General features: G+C 42.7%; 2 protein-coding genes across 2 annotated transcripts; both read right to left on the reverse strand.

Annotated features, from left to right (window-relative positions):
• Positions 1-3,680: 3,680 nt before the first annotated feature.
• On the reverse strand, positions 3,681-13,569 carry LOC308365898 (lactase/phlorizin hydrolase-like; the record flags this gene model as incomplete). The annotated part of the gene is made up of 17 exons (XM_080839516.1): positions 3,681-3,895; positions 4,064-4,300; positions 4,558-4,781; positions 5,637-5,768; positions 5,877-5,983; positions 6,095-6,297; positions 6,443-6,641; positions 6,906-7,196; positions 7,295-7,563; positions 7,678-9,228; positions 9,321-9,969; positions 10,456-11,143; positions 11,266-11,347; positions 11,949-12,045; positions 12,146-12,229; positions 12,475-12,545; positions 12,933-13,569. The coding sequence occupies 17 exons, from the start codon at positions 13,567-13,569 to the stop codon at positions 3,681-3,683; spliced, it is 5,736 nt and encodes a 1,911-aa protein (XP_080695642.1).
• Positions 13,570-14,732: 1,163 nt separating this feature from the next.
• gjc4b (gap junction protein gamma 4b) lies at positions 14,733-21,720 on the reverse strand. Its single transcript, XM_080839522.1, has 3 exons — positions 21,584-21,720; positions 15,756-16,953; positions 14,733-15,618 (listed from the first exon to the last, which is right to left on the reverse strand). The coding sequence occupies exons 2-3, from the start codon at positions 16,921-16,923 to the stop codon at positions 15,605-15,607; spliced, it is 1,182 nt and encodes a 393-aa protein (XP_080695648.1). The 5' UTR covers positions 16,924-16,953; positions 21,584-21,720; the 3' UTR covers positions 14,733-15,604.
• Positions 21,721-23,030: the final 1,310 nt, after the last annotated feature.

Here is a 23,030-nt window from a genome sequence, read left to right on the forward strand (position 1 = left end):
GTCGATATGCTATACAAGTGTATTTACGATACTTCTATAGTATTTAATTTAATTTAATTTTCATTATTTGTACAGAGTAGTTTCATATTGTTTGTTTTATCAGACAAGGACAAGTTTGCATGTTATCAATTTTCAATTGATTTCGTTTTTAATGGCAAAGCTGTGGAAAGAACTAACTGCTGTTTAATAATGACAATGTTATAGCTTTTATTGCTAACAAAAACATTTTTTATCCTTTGAATTCTGAATATTTAAATAATACATGACAGTAAATATGTTACTGAAAATGTTGCATTGTAGTAAAAGTTGTTCAAAATGATGACTTAGGATTGAAAGATTTTACACATAGGCATTTGTGGAGAACATGTATTTGGTTGTTGGACTATTTGAAATATTTGTCATCCACTGTATATGTATGTGATACACATTAAAAGATGTGGCAGATGAGTTCCATGTGTATCCACAAGATGGCAATAAATGAATCCCTTTAGAAGAAGGGTAATTTTAAAGGGAGAGAAGTTACAGTTGTCTTTTTCGCATTCAATTAGGTGATTTGTTTACTCAAAGTTAATTATAAATGTACATTATTGTTGGTCTTTTGATCTTTTGCTTTATATTTCTATTTGAAATGTGACATTTTGTCATGACATCAGTTCCTTGCTTCTGTAATTGATAGTTTAATAATAACAAAATCTCACACAATAATGTCATACATCTTACACTTTATTGACTGCAAAATCATTACTTCACAATTGCTATATAAATCATTTTGGTAAAAAATAATTTTCATCAAATAAAGCATTAATCATTCTGATAAAAAAAATGTATTTAAAAATTATTAGATTATTTAGATGGTTGTTGCTTAAATAAGTATGGTGGGGTGAGGAGGAGCAGAGTGTGATAGTGGTGATAATCACTCAAAACTACCATAGAATTTTGCACTCAAATATTAAGCAGCGCTTTACCTTTGAGTTCAGGTGAGATGCATTCATGAGGGCCCTCGTATGGGTCAGGGAAGCCATTGCAGGGGATGATAGTGGAAGAGCACTTGGCAGATTCTCTAGGCGGGAGGGAACAGACCAGTTGGCAAAGAACAGGCCTCTCTGCTAAACCAGCTGCCCACTCACGGTTGTCCAGTAGGGTCTAAGCTGAGTAGCCAAGTATGCTGAAAATGTAGACACATTGCAGAAGCATACTGGTCCTCATCCTCATGGACACTAAATTGATCAGACATTCAGCACATGGCATCTGTATTGCTTCTAGCAAGGGCCTTGATAATGTAACAGACATTCATGGCAGTGTTAATGCAGTTCTCATAGTAGTTAATCCTTGAAGCATCATTCAGATTGATTGGACCTTGTTCTGAGATGCTATTCTTTCTGATATATGTGAAGGGGTCATCTATTCTTAATTCAAGATCTTACTGAATCCAGTTTTAATATTTAAGACACAGTAGTTATATGATCAATGTTCAGGGATTGTGCATCAGCCAATTACATCAAAAGAATCAGTTAATAATATCTGTATCTATCTCTATCTCACTCAGAGACATTAGGAGATGTTTTGTATAAAATATTGTGGAAAATAGACAAAGCATTTCATAATCCCTATTCTCTGCCATAAAGCCAGGCAGGCAGGCAGGCATTCATAACACATGTGATAAATATACTTCAAATACACGTGTCATTGTGTTTATTGCCTTTATCTGATAAACATGAGCAATTTCACTGGTGGAAGGTCATGTGATTAGATTATACTTTTTGCTTTCTAGAGACATACTGTCTGTGAAGTTTATTTTAGGTAAACATTAAATTGGTTTAGTAGTTTTTGACAATATTCTGGAGGAACAGCAAAATACATAAGCATAAATACATAAACGTGCAGTTGTGTAAACGGGTTAAGATTAAACATTATAAATGCGTACAGGGCCTCATTCAAGGACAAAAACCCTTTGTTTATCGAAGGTTCCCCGGGATCCCATGAGAAGTATTTATGAACAGAACAAGTATCCCTGGTCAGAAGGAGACCAGCATCCTCCCTTCTGTCGCCAGGAGTGGAATGGAGAATGGAGGTGGACTTGGGCAGGCAGCTCCACTTCCGAAGGGGGAGATCTGCAGCACCACACTGAGGCCAGATGTGGTGCTGTGGGCCAAGACGGAGAGGTCTGTGCTGCTTGTGGAGCTGACTGTGCCATGGGAGGAGGGGATGGAGGGAGCCCACGAAAGGAAGAGGGCAAAGTACTCTGGCCTGTTTGCGGAGTGCAGGGAGAGCGGTTGGAGTATGCAACTCTTTCTAGTGGAGGTTGGCACAAGGGGTTTGTGGGAAGCTCAATGACTCGCCTTCTAAAATAGCTAGGGCTGAAAAGGCAAGTTTTTGGCTTTGGTTAAGGAGGCGGGACAAGGCATGGGGAGTCAGCAATTCCTGAGGAAGGCTAGCTGCGGGGGGTGACTGGGAGACGTCCCTGTCCACTGCCCCGCCACCAGGAGATGTTCCGAGATAAAGGGCGAAACATCCGTGAACGTGGTCCTCAGCTGATGACCCCGAAGATAGCCCAATGGGCACCGGTGGAGGTGCGACAGGCCTAGAGCATAGCAGGAGTTACCACCTACCTGTTCACACTAAGTATCACACTGAATTAAGGTGCACATGAGACACCCTATTGAGAAGGGTCCAGAAAGGTCCTGTAGCACCTCTGTGTCCTCGTGTGCATGTTGTGTGAATAGTTACAACATTGTCCAGTCAGCACACAATTTATAGCTATGCACAACATAGCATGCACTCCACAAGCCCTGTGTTGCATAATCATGAATTAGCATCCCATTGCACTGTACTTTATTGCACTGAGGTTGATAATGGTTAAATAATCACAAAGACTCTGGACTCATTACGTTCCCATTACCTTCAGCCTGGTCAGTCCTGATAAAAATCTAAATTCTGCTCAGAGGTCATGGCATGTACAGACAAGCTCCCACTTTTAAGCAGCCATAAACCCTGTCCTTGTTTTCAAACCCAGGACATGATTTATTTAAGTGTATAATCATTGTCACAACAGTTTTTGTTCTGTGGGGTGTACAACATGCAATCAAGTTTCAAGAAATATCCCTGTCTTAGCACATCATAGTGGCTGGCAACAACATGCAACAAGATACGTACATGCTTCTCTTTTTAAGTGTGGCTTATAGTATGCACTCAAACAAGAAAAGCAGAAGTTCACATTCAGACCTTTATTGCCACATGCCATATAACATCAAACACATATTATCACTACAATAGAGTAGTTTTAAGCAGTGATTTAGCTTTGATATGGCCAGAATTGGTAAGTGTAATTCTACCAACAGAAAAATGCTACTTTGCAACATTTTCAGTAACATATTTACTGTCATGTATTGTATAGATATTCAGAATTCAAAGGATGAAAAAGATTGTGTTAGAAATAATAGCTATAATATTGCAACAATTGAACAGCAGATAGTTGTTTCCACAGCTTTGTCATTAAAAATACATAAAACAGAATTTTCATAAAAAAGTTATTTTGCATTACCCTAAACCAAATTCAAAAATGTACACTCTTCCTTGCCTGATAAAACAAAAAATATAAAACTGCTCTGTACAAGTAATGAAAATAAAATAAAATAAAATAATATACAAGTATCGTAAATACACTTGTATAGCATATCGACTCAGAATCTGTTCTTCAGGGTGATGCTTTCACCTGAAGGCTGTTTTGATCTCCTGGTAGCCTTGAGGCAGCCGTAGGTAATCAGAGCAGCCGCTGCAGTAGCGATGATGGAGAGGCTGAAGAGGATGTTCAGAGCCACCTCTGCATCAGGTAGAGACACCGCCATGCCCAGAAACGACACCACTGAAGGAGGGGGGGTGGTAGGTGCACTCGTTCCTATGGGGGCAGGAAAACAAATCAATTGAAGATGATCACACAATGGATCTAAAATGGAAGGGGAGGCATCATGGTTCCTGAGGTGGCAAGGAAGTTTTAGACAAAGAGTAACCTACTTTGTATCCAACTATTTGGCATTGTGTGTGTCTTGTGTTCATGATATTTTACCTTCTGGGTCAGGGCCTAGGCAAGGGTGAGGGCCCTGAGATGGGTCAGGGAAGCCATTGCAGGTGATGATGGTTCCATAGTGCTTCACAGACTCCTTGGGCAGCCGGGGCAGTGAGGCATCGGAGCGGTTCACATAGAACAGGCCAAACTTCTCTTCAAAGCCAGCGGCCCACTCCAGGTTGTCCATAAGAGACCAGGCAGTGTAGCCATTGATGTTAACCCCGTCAATCAAGTAAGCTGTAAAAGAACAGCAACTTTTTCAAGTATTCTCCTTAGGACCCCTTATCACCCCCATCTTACTTTTATTTACACTTATTAACACACGTACTTACTTTTAAGTAACATTTCTTAATGTATCATACATAGATATTATATTTGGAGTGACATCATTGTATGCAGGTGTAGAGAATATGATATACCCTAAATCTTTATATTTCTCATTGTCAACCGAAAGTCACAGACATTTGAAATGGTTAATATGAACGTGTTCTAACCTTTCAGTGCTTGATTGATATAATTCTCATAGTAGTGGCTTCTGTGGGCATCGTTAAGGTTCACTGGGCCGCGTTCAGAGATGCCATTCTCTGTGATGATAATGGGAGGGTCTCCATACTCCTCCTTGATAAAGTTCAAAATTTTTCTGAATCCAGGTGGAGTAACCTTCAGCCAGCTAGAGCCAGAGTCCAACCATGACCGGTCTGCGATGGTGCCAGCCCCTCTAGAGAAGCATACAAATACTGTGAATGATTTTTCCGTTAATCACGCTTTTCACTTATTATACTACAGATAGTGTGAATGACTTTTCTGTTAACCATGCCTTTCAGTTAATTATACTACAGATAGTGTGAATGACTTTTCCGTTAACCATGCCTTTCAGTTAATTATACTACAGATAGTGTGAATGACTTTTCCGTTAACCATGCCTTTCAGTTAATTATACTACAGATAGTGTGTGACTTTTCCGTTAACCATGCCTTTCAGTTAATTATACTACAGATAGTGTGTGACTTTTCCGTTAACCATGCCTTTCAGTTAATTATACTACAGATAGTGTGTGACTTTTCCGTTAACCATGCCTTTCAGTTAATTATACTACAGATAGTGTGTGACTTTTCCGTTAACCATGCCTTTCAGTAAATTATACTACATATAGTGTGAATGACTTTTCCGTTAACCATGCCTTTCAGTTAATTATACTACAGATAGTGTGAATGACTTTTCCGTTAACCATGCCTTTCAGTTAATTATACTACAGATAGTGTGTGACTTTTCCGTTAACCATGCCTTTCAGTTAATTATACTACAGATAGTGTGTGACTTTTCCGTTAACCATGCCTTTCAGTTAATTATACTACAGATAGTGTGTGACTTTTCCGTTAACCATGCCTTTCAGTTAATTATACTACAGATAGTGTGTGACTTTTCCGTTAACCATGCCTTTCAGTAAATTATACTACATATAGTGTGAATGACTTTTCCGTTAACCATGCCTTTCAGAAAACTATACTACTGAATACTGAACTGAAACTAACTATGCTGAAACTGATGAACAGAGTGCAAGGTGAAGGCTCACCTGTCTGCATCATAGTGCTGAAGACCCTTGTAGTCCACTTTGAAAGCCAGGACAGTTGTATAGTGGTTGAATCCGAAATAATCATAGGTACCTTTAACTCTTTTGACTTCGTCAGGAGTGAACTCAGGGAGTCTGTAAAATTATACATTTAGGTTACATAACAATAAGCATTTATGTGTTTAACGTTTCACACTGGAAGTAAAATTTTCAACTAAAATGTAGTTTTAATAACGGTCAAACCTTGATTTGGGCAGGCCAGCAGCTAAACTCCTCTCTCGAATGATTGATTTCATGACATCATTATAGTCTCCATTGAACACAGGATGAGCAAACCAGCCAATATAAAACTAAAAGGGTGAAAACATAATTAGACATCTTTTTTTTTTTTTTTTTAATCGTCGAGATTGTGTCTCCTGTGTGTTTTCAGTCTTGGAGTGACACATGGCACCCAAACTCACCTGGACCACACGTCTGGCTGCATCAATGTCCTCCTGCTTGTAAGGGTTGCGGGGCTCGGCCCAGTCTGAATTGATGGTAATGGAGATGACCCCACCCTGTTTAGCACGATACTTATCATTGTAGAGATGCCAGGCTTCAGCATGGGCCTTCAGGAGGTTATGGCCCACAATATATGGTGCGGTGCCTGGTCTGAAGCTTATGCCTAAGATAAGAAGAGAAGACACCTTATTAATTACCCCACATACACAACAGACTTCATCAGCAGAGGTTATTCTCACTAAACTTTTGCTCTTTATAATCATATTGATATACTGTAGTATTTGTGTATCATTAAAAAAGTATCATACCCGGAGCAGCACTCCCATATCCATGACCAACATTGGCCACATTGTAAGGCTCATTAATGGTGATCCAAAATTTCACTTTATCTCCTAAGCTGTCAAAAACGACATCAGCATACTCTTTGAACCGTTGCACTATAGTGTCATTCTCCCAGCCACGCTTCTTCTGCAGTGCCTGAGGCAGATCCCAGTGGTACAGCGTCACCTGTGGCATTAATACATGTATTCAATAGTGTTGTCTTATTTATGTCGAAAAGCTATGCAGCAACAGCAAAACTACTCCCCCCCCCCCCCCCCCCCCCCCCCCCCCCCATGTAAATGTAGGAAAGAATTTTTTGTTGAAATCAAAGACTTCCATTCTTATTTATGATATCACCCTCCATTTATTTATCAACACATTTTTATTTTATTTTGTCATTTGTCTCAATAAAATGTAGGTGTTAAAAAATAAATGTCAAAGTTGCTTGACCTGGGGCTTAATGTTAGCAGCCAGCAGTGCGTCCACCAGACGGTGATAGTAGTCTAGTCCGGGCTTGTTGATGAAACTGGTGGTCCCATCAGGCAGAACCCTGGGCCACGAGATGGAGAACCTGTAATGGTTCACTTTCAGTCTTTTAAGCATGTCTACGTCTTCTGCGATCTTGTTGAAGCTATCACAGGCAATATCTCCAGTGACATCATCCCACAGCCTTAATGGTGTATGAGCAAACTGGTCCCAGATACTTAGACCCTTCCCATCTGACCTCCAGCCACCTTCAATCTAACAAAGAAAGAGGCAATATTATCTCTGGAAAGTATTCCAATCATACAAATATGCACAACAAGACATTAAACAACAAGACTAGAAGCCTCAGTCACCTGATATGATGCTGTTGCCGTGCTCCAGGCAAAGCCTTCACGGAAATGACCATAGATCATTTTCTCCTCATCGGGTAGTGGGAAGCCATTATCCTTGATGATCTGGTAATAGTAGTGAGCCGATCGCTTTGGCGTCCTTGGAAGGAAGGGTTGTTCGAAGTCAACGTGATGAAGTCCGAATCCCACTTGATAGCCATTCAGCCACTCAAAGGAATCCATGAGTGAAAAGGCTGCGTATCCTTTCACTTTCACTCCATCCAGGTTGTGTGCTAAAACCCCCCCACATCAAAAGCATACATTCACACTAGTGCAACTAACTCAATTTAAGACCAAATGTGTATTTCATGTATAATTGAAAAATACTATTAAGTTAATAGTTGTACCTTTTAGGGCTTCATCTATGTATGTCTTGTAGAAGAATATTCTGTCTGTGTCATCATCTGTGATGCTAGAGTCTGTAGCCACTCCATTTTCGGTGATGTAAATATCAGGGTTGCCGTACTCCTCCTTTATCCAGTTAAGAAGTCTTCTTAGTCCAAACGCTACAGCCTTCTGCTCTTTCAGAGCAGTTGGCTGAGAATCCTCCTCTTCCTCCTTGCCCAGGTCCTGGTCAGTTTCATATGATGGAGGAGACAGTCTGGTTGTTACATGACGAACCACTTTTGTAGTATAAGCATTGATGCTGAAATAATCAGCAGTCCCTTGTATATATGCCTTCTCCTGATCAGTGAAAGTTGGTAGTCTTGACATGTCTAGATCCTGAAGGTCACTCTTGTTGCCAACTTGCCACTTCATGGCATCAGGATAGTCACCATTTTTAAAGATGGGATGGGCGAACCAGCCCAGTTGGAACTGGAGAGCACGGTCAGCAGCTGCTATCTCTCGAGGTGCGTTGGGGTCTTTTGGCTCAACCCAATCAGCATTCAAGCTAATAGACACCAGTCCTCCTTGGGTTTCCCTGTATTTGTCACTATAGGTGTGATATACTTTTGCGTGGGCTTTAAGAAGAGTGTGAGCAATTCTGTAAGGGGCGACTCCTGGATCTCTAACATTGGGAGGAACCTGACCCAGTCCATAACCAGACCATGCAATAGTATAAGGTTGGTTGAATGTGTTCCAGAACTTGACTCTATCCCCAAAGGTGGAGAAGCAGAAGTCACAAAAGTCATTGAAGGTGTCAATCATGTTGACATTGTCCCATCCACCAATATCCTGTAGAGCCTGAGGAAGGTCCCAGTAGTAGAGAGTCACCATTGGAGTGATGTTATGGGTGAGGAGACCATTGATGAGCCTGTTATAATAGTCTACTCCCTTCTGATTCACAGAGGTATTCCTACCATTTGGAAATATTCTTGACCAAGACAAAGAAAATCTATAGGACTTCACTCTCAGAGCCCTTAGCATGTAGAGATCCTCTTCCACCTTATTGTAACTGTCACATGCAATATCACCGGTATCGTTGTTTGGGATGCTCCCAGGCTTCTGAGTGAATGTATCCCACACACTTGGTCCTTTTCCATCCGTGTTCCACGCACCTTCGATCTGATAGGCTGAGGATGAGACGCCCCACTGGAATCCATCGGGGAACGTTCCGTAGTGGTACATTTTCCTTTGGAACTTAGTTTGATGTGAAAAGTTTTCCCAAACCACTTTGGATCTGGAGGGGACCTCTGATGGAGACAGGCCTAGGCGCTTTGTTGTCATTAACTTTGGAAAATATGAGACTGGTCTTGACTGAATGTTTTCAAAGCCATTCATTTGAACTACATGGGAGTAGAAGTATGCAGATGCTTTGGGGGTTCGGGGTCTGTTCATGTCTTTAAAGTTAACATAATGCAAGCCAAACCTTTGGCTATAGCCTTGTGGACCCTCAAAACCATCCATTAATGACTGAACAGTGTACGTCTGCACGTCGACTCCATCAATAAGAACAGCTGAATAGAAAAATTGTTGCTCAGTCCAAAAAACAAATATGTATTTTTTATCTACAAGTTTATGAAATGGATCAAACATCTATCATGCTTACCTTTCATTGCCTCATTTATATAACTCTTCAGGAAGTTTACACGTTCGGTGTCATTGAAGCGTTCACCATTGTAATATGTTGGCATCCCATTTCCAGTAATGTATATGGGCACTTTGGTGACAGATGTGTACTGTGATGAGATGTAGTTGAGCAGACGGCGAAGCCCCCACGGCACTGGGCGAATCCAGTCGGAGTCTATGGTTGGCCAGTTGGGGTCAACATGAGACTGGAAGTCTCCAACACCATGAGGTCCTGGAACACAGCTTCCCCTACTCTCATTGATAAGGCGGGAGGTGTAGTGGTTGAGCCCAAAGAAATCAGCAGTTCCTTTGATCCGCTGTTTCTCAGCTTCTGTGAACACAGGGAGTCTTGCTACCTCAGCAGGCTGACATTCTTGCTTTTTCTGCTCAATCTGACTCTTGAGTATAACTGGATAGTCTCCATCCACAAATATGGGGTGTGCAAACCAGCCCAGCATGAAGTTCATGTAGCGCTCAGCTGCCTCAAGGTCCTGAGGAATGGAGGCGTTCAGAGGTTCTGCCCAGTCTGAGTTCAGAGCAATGCCTACTCTTCCACCCTGCTGCTTCCTGTACTTATCACTGTAGACATGCCAGGCCTCAGCATGGGACTTAAGGATGTTGTGGGTCACCTACAAGGAGACAAACATTTCATTATGCACTGTAATCTACACTCTTTAATCAAGGTACTCTCCTTAATAAAGGTAAAGTTGTCAATCCTGGCAGAAGGTTATTGATTTCATATCAACAGCCAATCATATTCAGCCCTCCCTTCCGTACTCCTGAAGCAACATTGTTGATTGGCTGAAATAGTGTTTGACTCTGTTTGAGCCTCTTTGTTTCCCAGCACATACAGAACAGAAGGAGATCATTTTACTGAATTTGACAGACCATGATGTAATTAAGCAATATAGCACGAGTGAGAGTGGGGTAGGTAAGGGATAATCCCACGGGTGGAGTTCGGCCGTAGCCACCGAGGCCGCAGTTGATAATCCAACTCATGGAACGACTCTCGTCCAATCAGAAACAGCTAAATAACGCGATAGAACCCAATTGTTTTATAATGGATAATAATCATGAATTGCACCTTTAAAGCAGAAACTGTTTTAGTTGTTTACCTGATAAGATGCAACAACTGGGTCCTTGACTCCTGGTGCATGCTCACCAGAGCCATAGCCAGAGTGGCTCACCACCCAAGGACTGCTGAAGGTGTTCCAGGTCTTTACTCTGTCTCCAAATCTAGAGAAGCAGAAGTCAGCAAAGTCTTTGAATGCCTCCACAATGGTGGGATTCGTCCAGCCTCCATTGTCCTGTAAGGCCTGAGGAAGGTCCCAGTGATAAAGGGTAACAACAGGCTCTATGCCTGACTGGAGGAGAGTGTTGATCAGTTTGTCGTAATAAAGGGCTCCTCTCTCTGACAGGCTCCCCCTGTGGCCAGTAGGGAAGATTCGGGCCCAAGAGATAGAAAACTGATAGTTGTTGGTGAGAAGACCTCTGAGCAGGTGCACATCAACGTCCACCTTGTTGTAGCTGTCACAAGCCAGATCAGCAGTCTGGTTATCAAACACATGGCCCTGGTGTCCAAAACGGTCCCATATTGTCTCCCCTTTGCCATGTTCAGACCAGCCCCCCTCCACTTTAAAGGACTCACTGGAGACGGCCCACTGAAAGCCCTCAGGAAATGATCCAATCAGAAAGTCATCACGTTCAGACGGGGACTGAGAGCTAAAGCTCTTCCACACTTCTTCATACTTGGATGACAGTCTTCTCATCTCAGACTTATCGACTGTTGAGGCTTCATTGTGGCTAAAATGTCAGTAGAATGGGTAAAGATAAAGATAACAAATTGTAAGGTCTGTACACTGGATGAAAATAACAATCCAGATTCATTTGGTATGGTGTAATGTTTTTTGTTTGACTTCTTTCACCTTATCGGCCGGTCCTCTTCTAATGTTCTAAATAAGTCAGTGATGTCACAGCCCCGGATTGCCGAATCTCTGTTCTGTAAAGCTTAAAACATAACAACATAATTAATGTATGACTCTCCACTATAGTTAAAGCATTACACCAGTTAATGGATTCACTACCAGATCAGAAACATTAAAGTTCATCTTTATCACCACCTGTTATCTTAGTCTAAATCTATATGATTGTGGTCATCATGTGCCTATTGTGAAGCAATAAAATGATTCGATTTTCAATGAAGCAACATGATTGCAGTGTGACCCAACAAGATGAGATACACACTAGGTATAGGCTAGCCAAATTCCTCATGGCTGTGAATGCATTGCATGTTATTGCAAAAATGGGGCTAATAACTTCTGTCTGGAATAATATGTTACAGTGTACAGAATATTGAAAATATACTGTGAAATCAAATTGTTACTCAAAATCAATGACCCAAAAAAACATTTGAGGGCAACCAGGTCAGAAGGTTCAACTTGAGAGGAAAACTCTCGCCTCTCACTATCTCGCTCTATCTCTATCTCACTATCATCTCTGTTCCTTCACTTTACTCAGAACCTCTGTAATCTTTTGTGTTTGTGTGTTATCTTGCTGAACTCTCTCCTTTATACAGGTGAATAGGGATGGTACAAAGGGGTTATAGTACCTCCTAACACGCTGATCAGAGGCTGGAACTCTTCTTCTTTTGAGCACTGTCTGATGTCCAGGTCGTAGATTAGGACCGGATGGCCTCGAGTGACCATCTGAAACAATGGAACAGTGGACTGTACCTTGTTTTCATTATGAATAATTGCAAGACGTGTTATTTGTCTAAATCTATATTTAGATACAATAGTAAGTTACCTGTATATCTGTCAGCTTTTGTAACAGACTTGATCTAGTGGTACAGTCATATTCGGCACATACAGATAGAAAATCCATGGAAACCTGAGTAAAACATTTTTAATGACAATAAACTCAAATATGTCAGTCATGTCACAGTGCCATGTCACATGTAAATGTCACAATGTTAGACATTTTTTGACACATCTTTTTTTATTAGCCAGGATCTTTTTATCACAGTAAAAAACATATTCCTAAGTGCCAGCTAAATAGTTTGATAGGTTTGACAGACGCTTCAAAGATGTATGACATCGTACACATGACAGATCTCTGCAGGATGTTGGTCATACCATGGGTATAGTGTTGCGTTGAAAAACAGCACCAAAGTCATCGGCCTTCAAGCCCAGAGAAACTTGACCACCTGATGAAGGCAAAGTATGATTGCTGTATATGGTTGAATTGTATACGTTTCTAGACAGCTTTCGAACTATACGAATCCGAGAGAAAGACCTTGGATGCACCCCTTAATCCAATGTCAGTCTAACTAACTATAAAGAGAATGGAGTACTAGACAATTCTATTATACATGGAAATCGTTATACTTGAAAATTGCGTTAAATTCAGGCAGAATTGTTTTACAAAAATACAAAAACAAATCTATAGAAGTGTCAAGAAAGACATGGAATTATGATACATTATTAGACAAATATATAATAAGGCTTATCTCTTTCAGTATTTAGCTAAGCACGAAGAGTGATCATTAGAGAGGATACCTGAGTATCACAGATGATAAAACACATATTTTTACCTTTCTCACTGAACATGTTGTGGTAGAGCTGGTACACACTGTTATGAGCTCGTAGGACATTTTGGACGGATCCATCTCCCTTCAACTCGTCAATTTGACTGAATGTGATCCAGGACTGGACCAGATCTCCAAACTCTGAGAACACAAATTCTGCATAACGCTCAAAGACCTCTGGCAGCTCAGGACTCTCCCAGTCCCCAAGTGTGGTTCTGAGGCCCTCTGGAACAGTCGAGCGGTGCAGGACCACCAGAGGCTGCAGGCCTGATTCAGTCAGCTGCTCCAGAAGGGTCCTGTAGCACCTCACGGTGTCCTGATGGGGCTGGCTTGGGTCTCCTGTGGGAAGGAGGTGAGACCAGGAGAGCGGCACCTTAAAGTGTGTCACCCCCCGGCTCTGAAGGTACTGGAAGTGGTCAATAATCTGGGAGGGTAGCGTGTGACTGCAGTCAAAGATATGATCCCTTTCCAAAACTCCTGAAACCCAAGATTGACTGGCTGCATGATTTGTGCTAAGGTCCTTCAGCAGGTTGTTGGTCAAAGGCCCTGCGAGAAGCATGAACTCATTTTGGTTTTCCGTTTCACTGCTACAACCCCAAGAACTCAGTATGCCCAAAAATAGGATCCTTAGCAGCATCTTCATTTTCCTACAGCAGGAATGAAGACACACAGCTCTCACGCACAATTTATAGCCATAATTTGCAGACACATGTGAAGTGATAATGAAATGACCATGCAATATAACCTGTGGTTGCAACTAATGTTTTACTGCACCTTGCTTAGACTCTGCCCTCAGATAGAGACCCTAATTCCAAGAGATATGCTGATTCAATTTACCTAGAACGCATGACAACTACATGGTAACAGCATAATGACTCACAATTAAGTCCTCAGTGAATAGCTTCAATGAAAAGGGAAAATCTCAATGAGTCAGTGGATTGGTTAATTTGCTTTTTTTTTTTCTTTCAGCCCAGTGAATCTGCCCAGGTCATCCCCTTGGTGATAAGCTTGATAAAAGTCACACACATGGCACATCACATTGTCAAAGCAGCCAAATATTCAGATGTGAAAAAAATAACACTACACAGAGTTCAAAAGTGTTATTTAATTCTTGAAACCGCACAAAAAAAATACTATTTGTACAAAAGGTATTTAGAAAAAACAGGACAAATATCAAAAATACCATGAGATGACATTGTTGCCTCAAGGCTGACAAACGTGATGAAATGTATCAATGAACCAATAGCTTCTAATGTTTCTTTTCCTAGATCTTCTTTATTGCCCGTGTCATATTGTGTCAAGCTTTGCTGTTGCCAGATACACAATGTATATTGCCGCAGGTCAAGTACCGATATTAAAGATGGAGCACATATTATTTTATAATGGTGTTGCATAGAAACACTTAATTAATCAGGTATACATACAAAATGACCAAGGAAGTCAATACACCAGGCATATGGCTTGCTCCCCTGTTATTCTTCCTAGTGCTTTTAATTTACAAGACAGGCAGCTGCATCACACTAAACACCTGGGCATAACTGGCACATGTGAACCATCATACGATGAAAGACCGTTCTGAAATAGGGGAACTCATGAAAAGAAAACTAATGTCCGAACAGACTCCTGACTTTGAACCTATCAAAAGCTTTTTATGTTCATATTGGGATACAGTCGACAGATATGCTCCTCATATACAAAAAAAAGGAAAGAAAATCGTACAAAAGATAAGAAATATGTCACGAACAGCTCAGAAACTTCAGTTTAACATTAAGATTCACAAGTATTTCAAGCATTTCCCAGGTTTTTTTGATTCATTCATTTTGGACAAAGGCACCAAAACGTGGCTTCCTTACACAAGATGTAACAAAGGCCATGGTAACCGAGGTTTTAAAAAAATAAAAAAGACAAAAACAAAAACAAAAGATGCTCTTATGTGCATCACAGGATGCTGTTCCCTGTTGGAGTGAACCACCAGTTATCTTTGTCCTTCCTTACAGGGGGGAGTGGGAGAAAGAGTCACCATCTGCTTTAGAAACGCCACGTTTCGTACCAGATCACAGCTAATAAGCATATACTCACCTTGGTTCTCTAGACTAAACAGAAATGACCTTTGTCCTATGACAAACATATACTTGAATGACCATGTGGCTCTACCCAAGTCCAGCCTTTTAGCTCTTTTTTTTTTTTTTGGATTGACAACAAAAAATGTAAACTCCAGTTAAAGTTTAAGGCATTTTGAGATGCAAACCTCACGACTTCACCAGAAGAGAGGTAAAAAAAACTGCCTAACAATTACTATGACACTTAAAAAAAGTCTAAAGTACTGAACAATGGCCTTCTGGATGAGACTTAGGTATTGAAAGCAGCTCCTCTACCATTGGCTCTTGGGCACTTTGGATAGTCAGGCGTACTGGCTCTCAAGTATGGCTGCTGGGCAATGTTGCTTTCCAGGGTTTGGCATGTTTCCTTCGTCTTGACTTGCCATAATACTGTGAGAATAGTCTCTCCACCAGCGCGCACACACACACACACACACACACACACACACACACACACAAACTGTTTTTACCACTCAGACACATTCACGCCCCCACAAACGTCCCCTCAGAATGTGTTCATGTCCACGCTCCTTCTCCACGGGGTCATTTTGGCAGACGGTGAGAAAGACTTCGAGGAGTTCAGGCTCTGATTCCTAAAGTAAAAAGAAAAGCAGAGAGGTTTGTGGACGTTCATATCATCTTCAAAATGTTCTATGGTCATCAGTGCAGTGTAATTGCATCATCATTCCATTTCTGGTTGTACATGACACCATTAGAATATTCTACTCACCTTTTTCACAGGTTCCTCCCTGTTTCTCCTGAGCAAAGTTGAGTCGGTTCTGTTCCACGGCGGTGCCGTTGGACTCCGGGCTGCTACTCCGCGATGGGCTGCTCTCCCCGTTCTGGTAGGCCAGGTCCAGGTGCTGCTGGGCCAGCTTCAAGTGCCGACGCAGCCGATCCAGCTCTCGGGACGACGTCTCGTTGTCAAACGACTCCCGGCCCGAGTCGACCAAGTTATCTCCGAAGTCGGATGGCTTCATGCCGGCGGGCAGCTTTCCGCCGCCCTTCTTGACGGCTGTGTGGTAGCCTGGCGGAGCGCTGGGCACCTGCCGGCAGATGGAGGGCCGCTGGCTGGACGTGGCTACTTGGCTGCGGTTGTGGGACGCCGAGCGACTGCGGAAGGCATCGCGGAGCCCGCTGATGCCCAAGTGTAGAATTTCCAGCACGGTCAGCAGCAGACAGAGGCAGCTCACGCCGTACATGATGAGGAGGAAGATGGTCTTCTCGGTGGGTCGCGACACGAAGCAGTCGACCGTGTGTGGGCATGGGCTGCGGGTGCACACGTAGGACGGGATCACCTCCAGACCGTACAGGATGTACTGGCCGAACAAGAAAGCAACCTCCAAGCCGGTGCGAAACAGGAGCTGCATCACGTACACCTTCATCAGGCCGTCCCTCTTAATCCGTCTACGTCCGTCGTGCTTCTTGCAGGGCTTCTCGGTCCCTTTGTCCTTCTCCTTCTCAAGCTCGATCTCCTCGTTGATCATAGGGTCCTCCTCGCCGTTGTCCTCTGCCTCCTCGTAGTCGCGTGCAGCCCCCCGGTGGACCATGGGCATGCGCTTGCGCGGCCGTGACTGGTACTCGCCGTCGTCCATTCGGGCGATGCGGTGCATGGCGAAGCCCAGGTACATGATGGTGGGCGTGCTGATGGAGATGATCTGGAAGATCCAGAACCGCACGTGCGAGAGCGGTGCGAAGGCGTCGTAGCACACGTTCTCGCACCCGGGCTGTTGCGTGTTGCACACAAACTTGCTCTGTTCATCGTAGTAGATGGACTCCCCGCCCACCACCGTCAGCACGATCCGGAAGACGATGAGCATGGTGAGCCACACCTTCCCCACAAAGGTGGAGTGGTTGGAGATCTCCTCCAGGAGGCGCGTCAGGAAGCTCCAGCTCATGGTGCTGGTGGATCGAGAGGCCTCTCAACACTGCCAGGTCAAACAGATACACACAGTTAGGCTTCAAAACTCCCAAACAGCTCTTTTCATAACATAGAATACTGAATCGTGGTATATATATGCATTCAACGCAGCTTTTTTTCTCTAAACATAACTCAACCGGACCCCACCTAATATACCAGCATTGGCTCAGCTGATTAACCTTGCCCTCCGTTCAATAATCTGCAAGCCCCCTACATGTTGAAAACTATAAACCATTAGAGTTTGTGGTCCTGCTGATTCTGACTGAGCTTCACAGTTCCCAGACCAGTAAGGAGGGGAGATATGCTGCTCAAAAGGGCAAACAGACACACAGGACCCTGATTTCATGGGGCAACGAGCACAGCAAAAGGGCTTTCGCGCATCAGCAACCGTGCCGTGAGAGGACAGGGATACCTGTGTTTGCCAATCAAGCATAAATGGGTTTGAGTAATTCCTGGATGAGAATGAAAGAATTAAGGTCACTCTTTATCATCATAATTCATACCGATTCAACCATACCTTATTAGATTCACACAGGGCTCACTAATTGTTCTACAATAGAGCAAACACATTTCCGTCACAAACAGAGCAGTTTACACCAGAGGTGATGGAGGTTATTGTGATGAAGGTCTTGCCGATATGAAATAGTTTGGAAGTTTGAGGTGGTACTTTGAAGGTACTCATTTATACACAGAACTCACACATCCGCCTACAGACACACCCCAGAATTCGGACGACTCATGTTTGCACTTAAAATCTTAATCATGTTATGAAATTAGCCAAGCTAATTGCCAAGTTATTAATTTAGCTTCAGGGGCGGCAGACTTTTCGTTTATCAGTACAATATGGGCCCACAGTCGTGTTTTCTGCAGACATAGAATTCCCTCATTTTCATACGTTGATTTAAAGCAGCTTCTGAGTATTTCTCTTAGACACACAGTGGGTCACTGATCACATGCTAAAGGTGAGTTGCTATGGATTCAAAGCATAAATAGTTTAGCTATTACTGCCATCGTTTCCATGGCATATGAAGTGGGATGAAGCTCTGGTGACAATCTAAGTGAACATCTCCTGGAAATAGCCTTCTTCAGCTGATGGAAACAGTTATGTTTGTTAAGTCCACTAGAGGGAGCCAATGCTGCGCTCAGGAGGCTATGGGGGGCTAAAGTGGGGGCTAAAAATGAAAAGTTGTATACAATACTGATTTAACACCTAGGACTGATATACCTCATTACAGGAGAAAGAACAATATTGAAGGGAACTTTAAGAGAACTAAGGAAGAGCTGACTAAGAACAGACTTTTTCACAGGTGAGAAACAGCCCAAAGCTTCATGTTCACCCAGCTGGAGAAACACTAAGGTGACTAAGACTATACAAATGACTCAGCCCTAAGCCTGGGTGTTTTTTTGTTTTGTTTTCACACCTCTCCCAGAAAACTCCCATAACAGTTTAATCATATTGCACCTGAGCAGCAGGCATGGTTCAGTGGCTATTGCTGGGCAGAGGAAGGCTATCTTAAACCAGGGGTTCAAATCTCTAAATCAGCTTTCGAATACTCAATTGTAATATGCAGTCAAACGACTAGACTGTGACAGGGCAAGCTATAGCAATTGGCAGCTGTGACTTCTCACAAGGCAGGTTCAGCTCATTATAGAGTCACAAGAAAATTCCTAAATCACTGGAAAGTCAAAAGAAGGCATGACTTCTCAACTTCTTAAATCAACTTAAGAAGCTTCTATAAACTCCAAGCCATTCAACTCCACATTCCGACACTGATTTCAAACTGCTGTGAGGGCAAGCGGGGCTGGCTCTATTAGCTGCATCCTGACCCCTGGGGGTTTAGCACATACTTACTAGTTACTACATCACCATGCCATCCGCAGCTATGTGCCAACATCAAAGACAAGAATGCCTTCACCGCACACCAAACTGCCAGATCTTGGAGAACCGTTGGCCCATCGGGTGCCATCCAGAACACATTCACAAGTTGACCATACTGAGCAACACACACAGAGCACATTAAGAGGAAAACCACAGGCACAATGATTAACTCAGGCTGAAAACAACCTGATCCAAAGAAAATACTCCCACGTACCGTCAATTCCTAGACTGTTTATTTTGAAGGTACTCTCTAAAGGACCATTTAAGATGGTCACTGTAGGAGAGAATGTTAGAAGACTGGGCAGTAGGAGTAACTGAGCGCATGAACAGGTAACCTACACTAAAATAACACACCCGGTTTAACATCGAGACAAACACCATGGGAGGATTCCACATACATGGTTTAGTGACAAACATGGACCAGTCAATGCAGAGTAAGTGGAAAATCTGCTTATAGAAGAGACCTATGGCTTCATTCTCCTAGCAAGACAAAGCCATGGGACTCTTATTTTATGATCTTCAGGTCTTACTCTTGAGTTAACTTACCCAGGTCTCATAACTAAACCATCCACTTGGAATTCTCCCCCGGGTCGTGGGGCTAGGTTCACATAACATTTTCCCAGCACAAGGCTCAACGGGACAAACCAACCAGTATCTTATGAGCCCTCGGACAACATTGCTTCTGGTTTTCAAGCGGATACTACTTACTGGGTCGGCGCCGGAGTCTAGAGTGTGGTGTGGCACGCAAAGGCCACGGTGGTTGTGAAACAGTGCCCTCTTCTCAATGAGCAGACATGCAGCAGCATGCCAGACACTGGGCTATGAGGGTGCCTGCTCTGCTGAGGCCTGACATGACGGGCATAACAACGGATGACTGTTTCCAAAGAGTACTTAGAGATGAGTGAGTAAGAGACCAGCAATGGACAGATAAAAAAAAAAAATTCTGCTGTGACTAGGGAAAGAAATGAACTCCTGATGCGAAATATAAATGTAATGATTCAACAGTCAACCAGACAGACTCCATTAGTTCACTGTTTGCCCCTGCGAACCCGTATCTTGTTCCCAATCAGCATTGCTACCCAAAGATATGACAAGAACCAAATGCAATGTGTAATCCCGGGTGAAAACAAGCCCTTCTTTCAGCCTCACTGTATGACTTGGTTGCAGCAGTCATGCAGAGACCTCACAGCTCCCTTTTAGTCATGTTATGTGGCCCTCCACAGCTCTCTCGCCATGCTGCCCCATCTTGGTTCCAGCTGTGTCCTCTTACTACAAGCTGTTGCTACTTCACACTTGGGCCAGTGTGAGAGGCAAGGGGGGCGATACTAATTTCCTCTGGTGGGAGTTCTTTCGTATTTCCATTAACAAAAGGTGAAGCTTGTGTGTTTCACCAAACTGAATCCAACCTGAAAAGTAAATGATGACCAGCTTTTCACACTTCGGTTTAAGCTCAAATCAAGGAAGGGAACGTCCATTAAAGCTTTAATGCAGCCATTCACATAAAGGGCTAGCTTTGATCTAACGCACCACTCCAAAATAACCTACACCCTATGTGGGACTTCAGCAGAACTAACAGCGCTTCCGTTTTTTTTAACAGGGTGGCTGTATTGGCCCACCAGAACAGAAAGTATTTTTTAAGTTCCATCTGGGAGAGGTTCTACTCCAGGCACAAACCTTCACAATGTTGCAAAGAAGAGTCTGAACGGCCTTCCAGTTTCTGACAAAAGGGAGATAAAATAGTTGCTAGGATTTTAATTATTGGGTTAATAAAATATATTACACGCAGCTAATTCTGTGGCATCCTTTTCTGTAGACTAGGTTCCCAGAGTGTTGTGTCTTCAACATTAACTGTTACCGCTAGGCATTAACGATGTTACTTTTAACATTACTCATTGAACTTTACTACCGACAGATATTTTGAATTTAACAACGAATAAGATTTGTTCCGCAAGATTGAACTCTAAACAGCAGGTATCTATTGAGGTATGTTATTTGCAAAGATGGGCGACCACGATTCCAGATTCCAAATCAGGAATGTGGTAGAGGACAGATGCCTATGCAATGCTAATACGACCTTTAGTGAATGTAAAAAGCAACACTGAAGTACAGAAGTGTGTATCAACTTCAAGACGCAGCCAACGCTGGCAAAGGGGCAAATGTTTGTCGTTAATCAAACTTCCTAGCGTTGTCCCCGAAAAGTGCAACGTGTCGCCTCCACTAGTAGGCTAAAAGTAACGCTAGTGCTAGCCTACCTGGGAAAACCGAGGAATGAGCTCGCATTATCTTTCACGCATGCGGCGTTTCTTAGAAAACAACTATATCAGCCACGAGGTGATGGAGAGGTGCCATAGGTTTATATACGACTTAACGAAAATGTAAACGTGCCCTTTTTAACACGGAAATACATGTATACATTTCCCAAATTGGATCCCCAAACTCCCGTGTCAAACTCCCGCGAATCCTATAGAGGATTCACAACATTAACTATTGTCCTCAACCTGGTGCAAACGAACGTGCAATTTCATTCCCATTGCTGACTTCAACCATTTAACATTTTTTTTAATGCGACAGGCAATGCAGGCTGCCAGTTTTACGCTCGGCTGACAAACATTTGTTGGAAATGAACGCTACATCATTTCAATCACCAGTCAATCACTTACTCGCATACTGGCAGTTTAATTCGGTTCCTTACTAACGTTACCCAAGTTAAATAACATAGGCCGTTGCGTGAAAGGCGAAAAGTATGACTTAACGTTACCTTAAAACAAAATAGTCCGTCCTTATGCTGAGGATTTTCTTCAATAGTGGGGTTCCACAGTAATATATTGGAAATGTCTCGCCACTTTCTCCTTATTGAACAAAAGCGTTCGCTTCTGTTAACCCATTCAGTCCAATGTGGTACCATGTGACCATCCTCACAGAGGCAGGCTCCTAAATACGGGGGAAACAAAGAATATCCCCAAATCCCTTTTCCTCCTCCCCCTCTGTCTGGAGTACCCCACCCCTTTTGGGGCCCAAGAAACCTGATAGCGCGATCTGCGTTGCGATTCGTTCCTTCTTCAATCCCACTCCTGATGCAATCCCGATTTCCTAACCCACTACAACGACGAAATGAGTCTAAATAATGCCGATTCATGCCAAGCAATTTTGAACGCAGCTGGGTTGGTGTTCATTTTATTTACATTTCTAAACCTGATTGTTCAAATCCTTGATTGTGATTGGCTAAAAGCCGTTGTAAAATCCAGCATTACCTTACAATTTGACCTGATTACATTCCATATTACTGCGCAGCGAATGGCAAGGCATTCATATAGCGCATTTCATACCCAGTGTTCCATCTGGCTGTTGCGTTGCTTCAAGGGTTGCGTGGCAACGATTTATTTAGGAACTATAATTTTTAGTGGCGGAAGAATGACGGTTTATCATTAAACTATTGTTTCTTAAATTGAATTGTCTTTATTTATGAAACCATATCAATTATGTGTAGTAACAGGTTTAGAAAAGCAATAAGCCCCGCGAGTCCGTGCTTTGCGCTGATTTTAGAACAGGTAAGGGGGTTTAACGGCACTCCGCTTCGCGTCGTGCCTAACAACTCCCTTACCTGTTCTAAAATCAGCGCAAAGCACGGCCTCTTGGGGCTTATTGCTTAATTCTAAACCTGATTGTTCAAATCCTTGATTGTGATTGGCTAAAAGCCGTTGTAAAATCCAGCATTACCTTACAATTTGACCTGATTACATTCCATATTACTGCGCAGCGAATGGCAAGGCATTCATATAGCGCATTTCATACCCAGTGTTCCATCTGGCTGTTGCGTTGCTTCAAGGGTTGCGTGGCAACGATTTATTTAGGAACTATAATTTTTAGTGGCGGAAGAATGACGGTTTATCATTAAACTATTGTTTCTTAAATTGAATTGTCTTTATTTATGAAACCATATCAAATATGTGTAGTAACAGGTTTAGAAAAGCAATAAGCCCCGCGAGTCCGTGCTTTGCGCTGATTTTAGAACAGGTAAGGGGGTTTAACGGCACTCCGCTTCGCGTCGTGCCTAACAACTCCCTTACCTGTTCTAAAATCAGCGCAAAGCACGGCCTCTTGGGGCTTATTGCTTAATTCTAAACCTGATTGTTCAAATCCTTGATTGTGATTGGCTAAAAGCCGTTGTAAAATCCAGCATTACCTTACAATTTGACCTGATTACA

This window comes from Sprattus sprattus, assembly GCF_963457725.1.
Source record: "Sprattus sprattus genome assembly, chromosome: 5".
Classification (NCBI taxonomy): domain Eukaryota; kingdom Metazoa; phylum Chordata; class Actinopteri; order Clupeiformes; family Clupeidae; genus Sprattus; species Sprattus sprattus.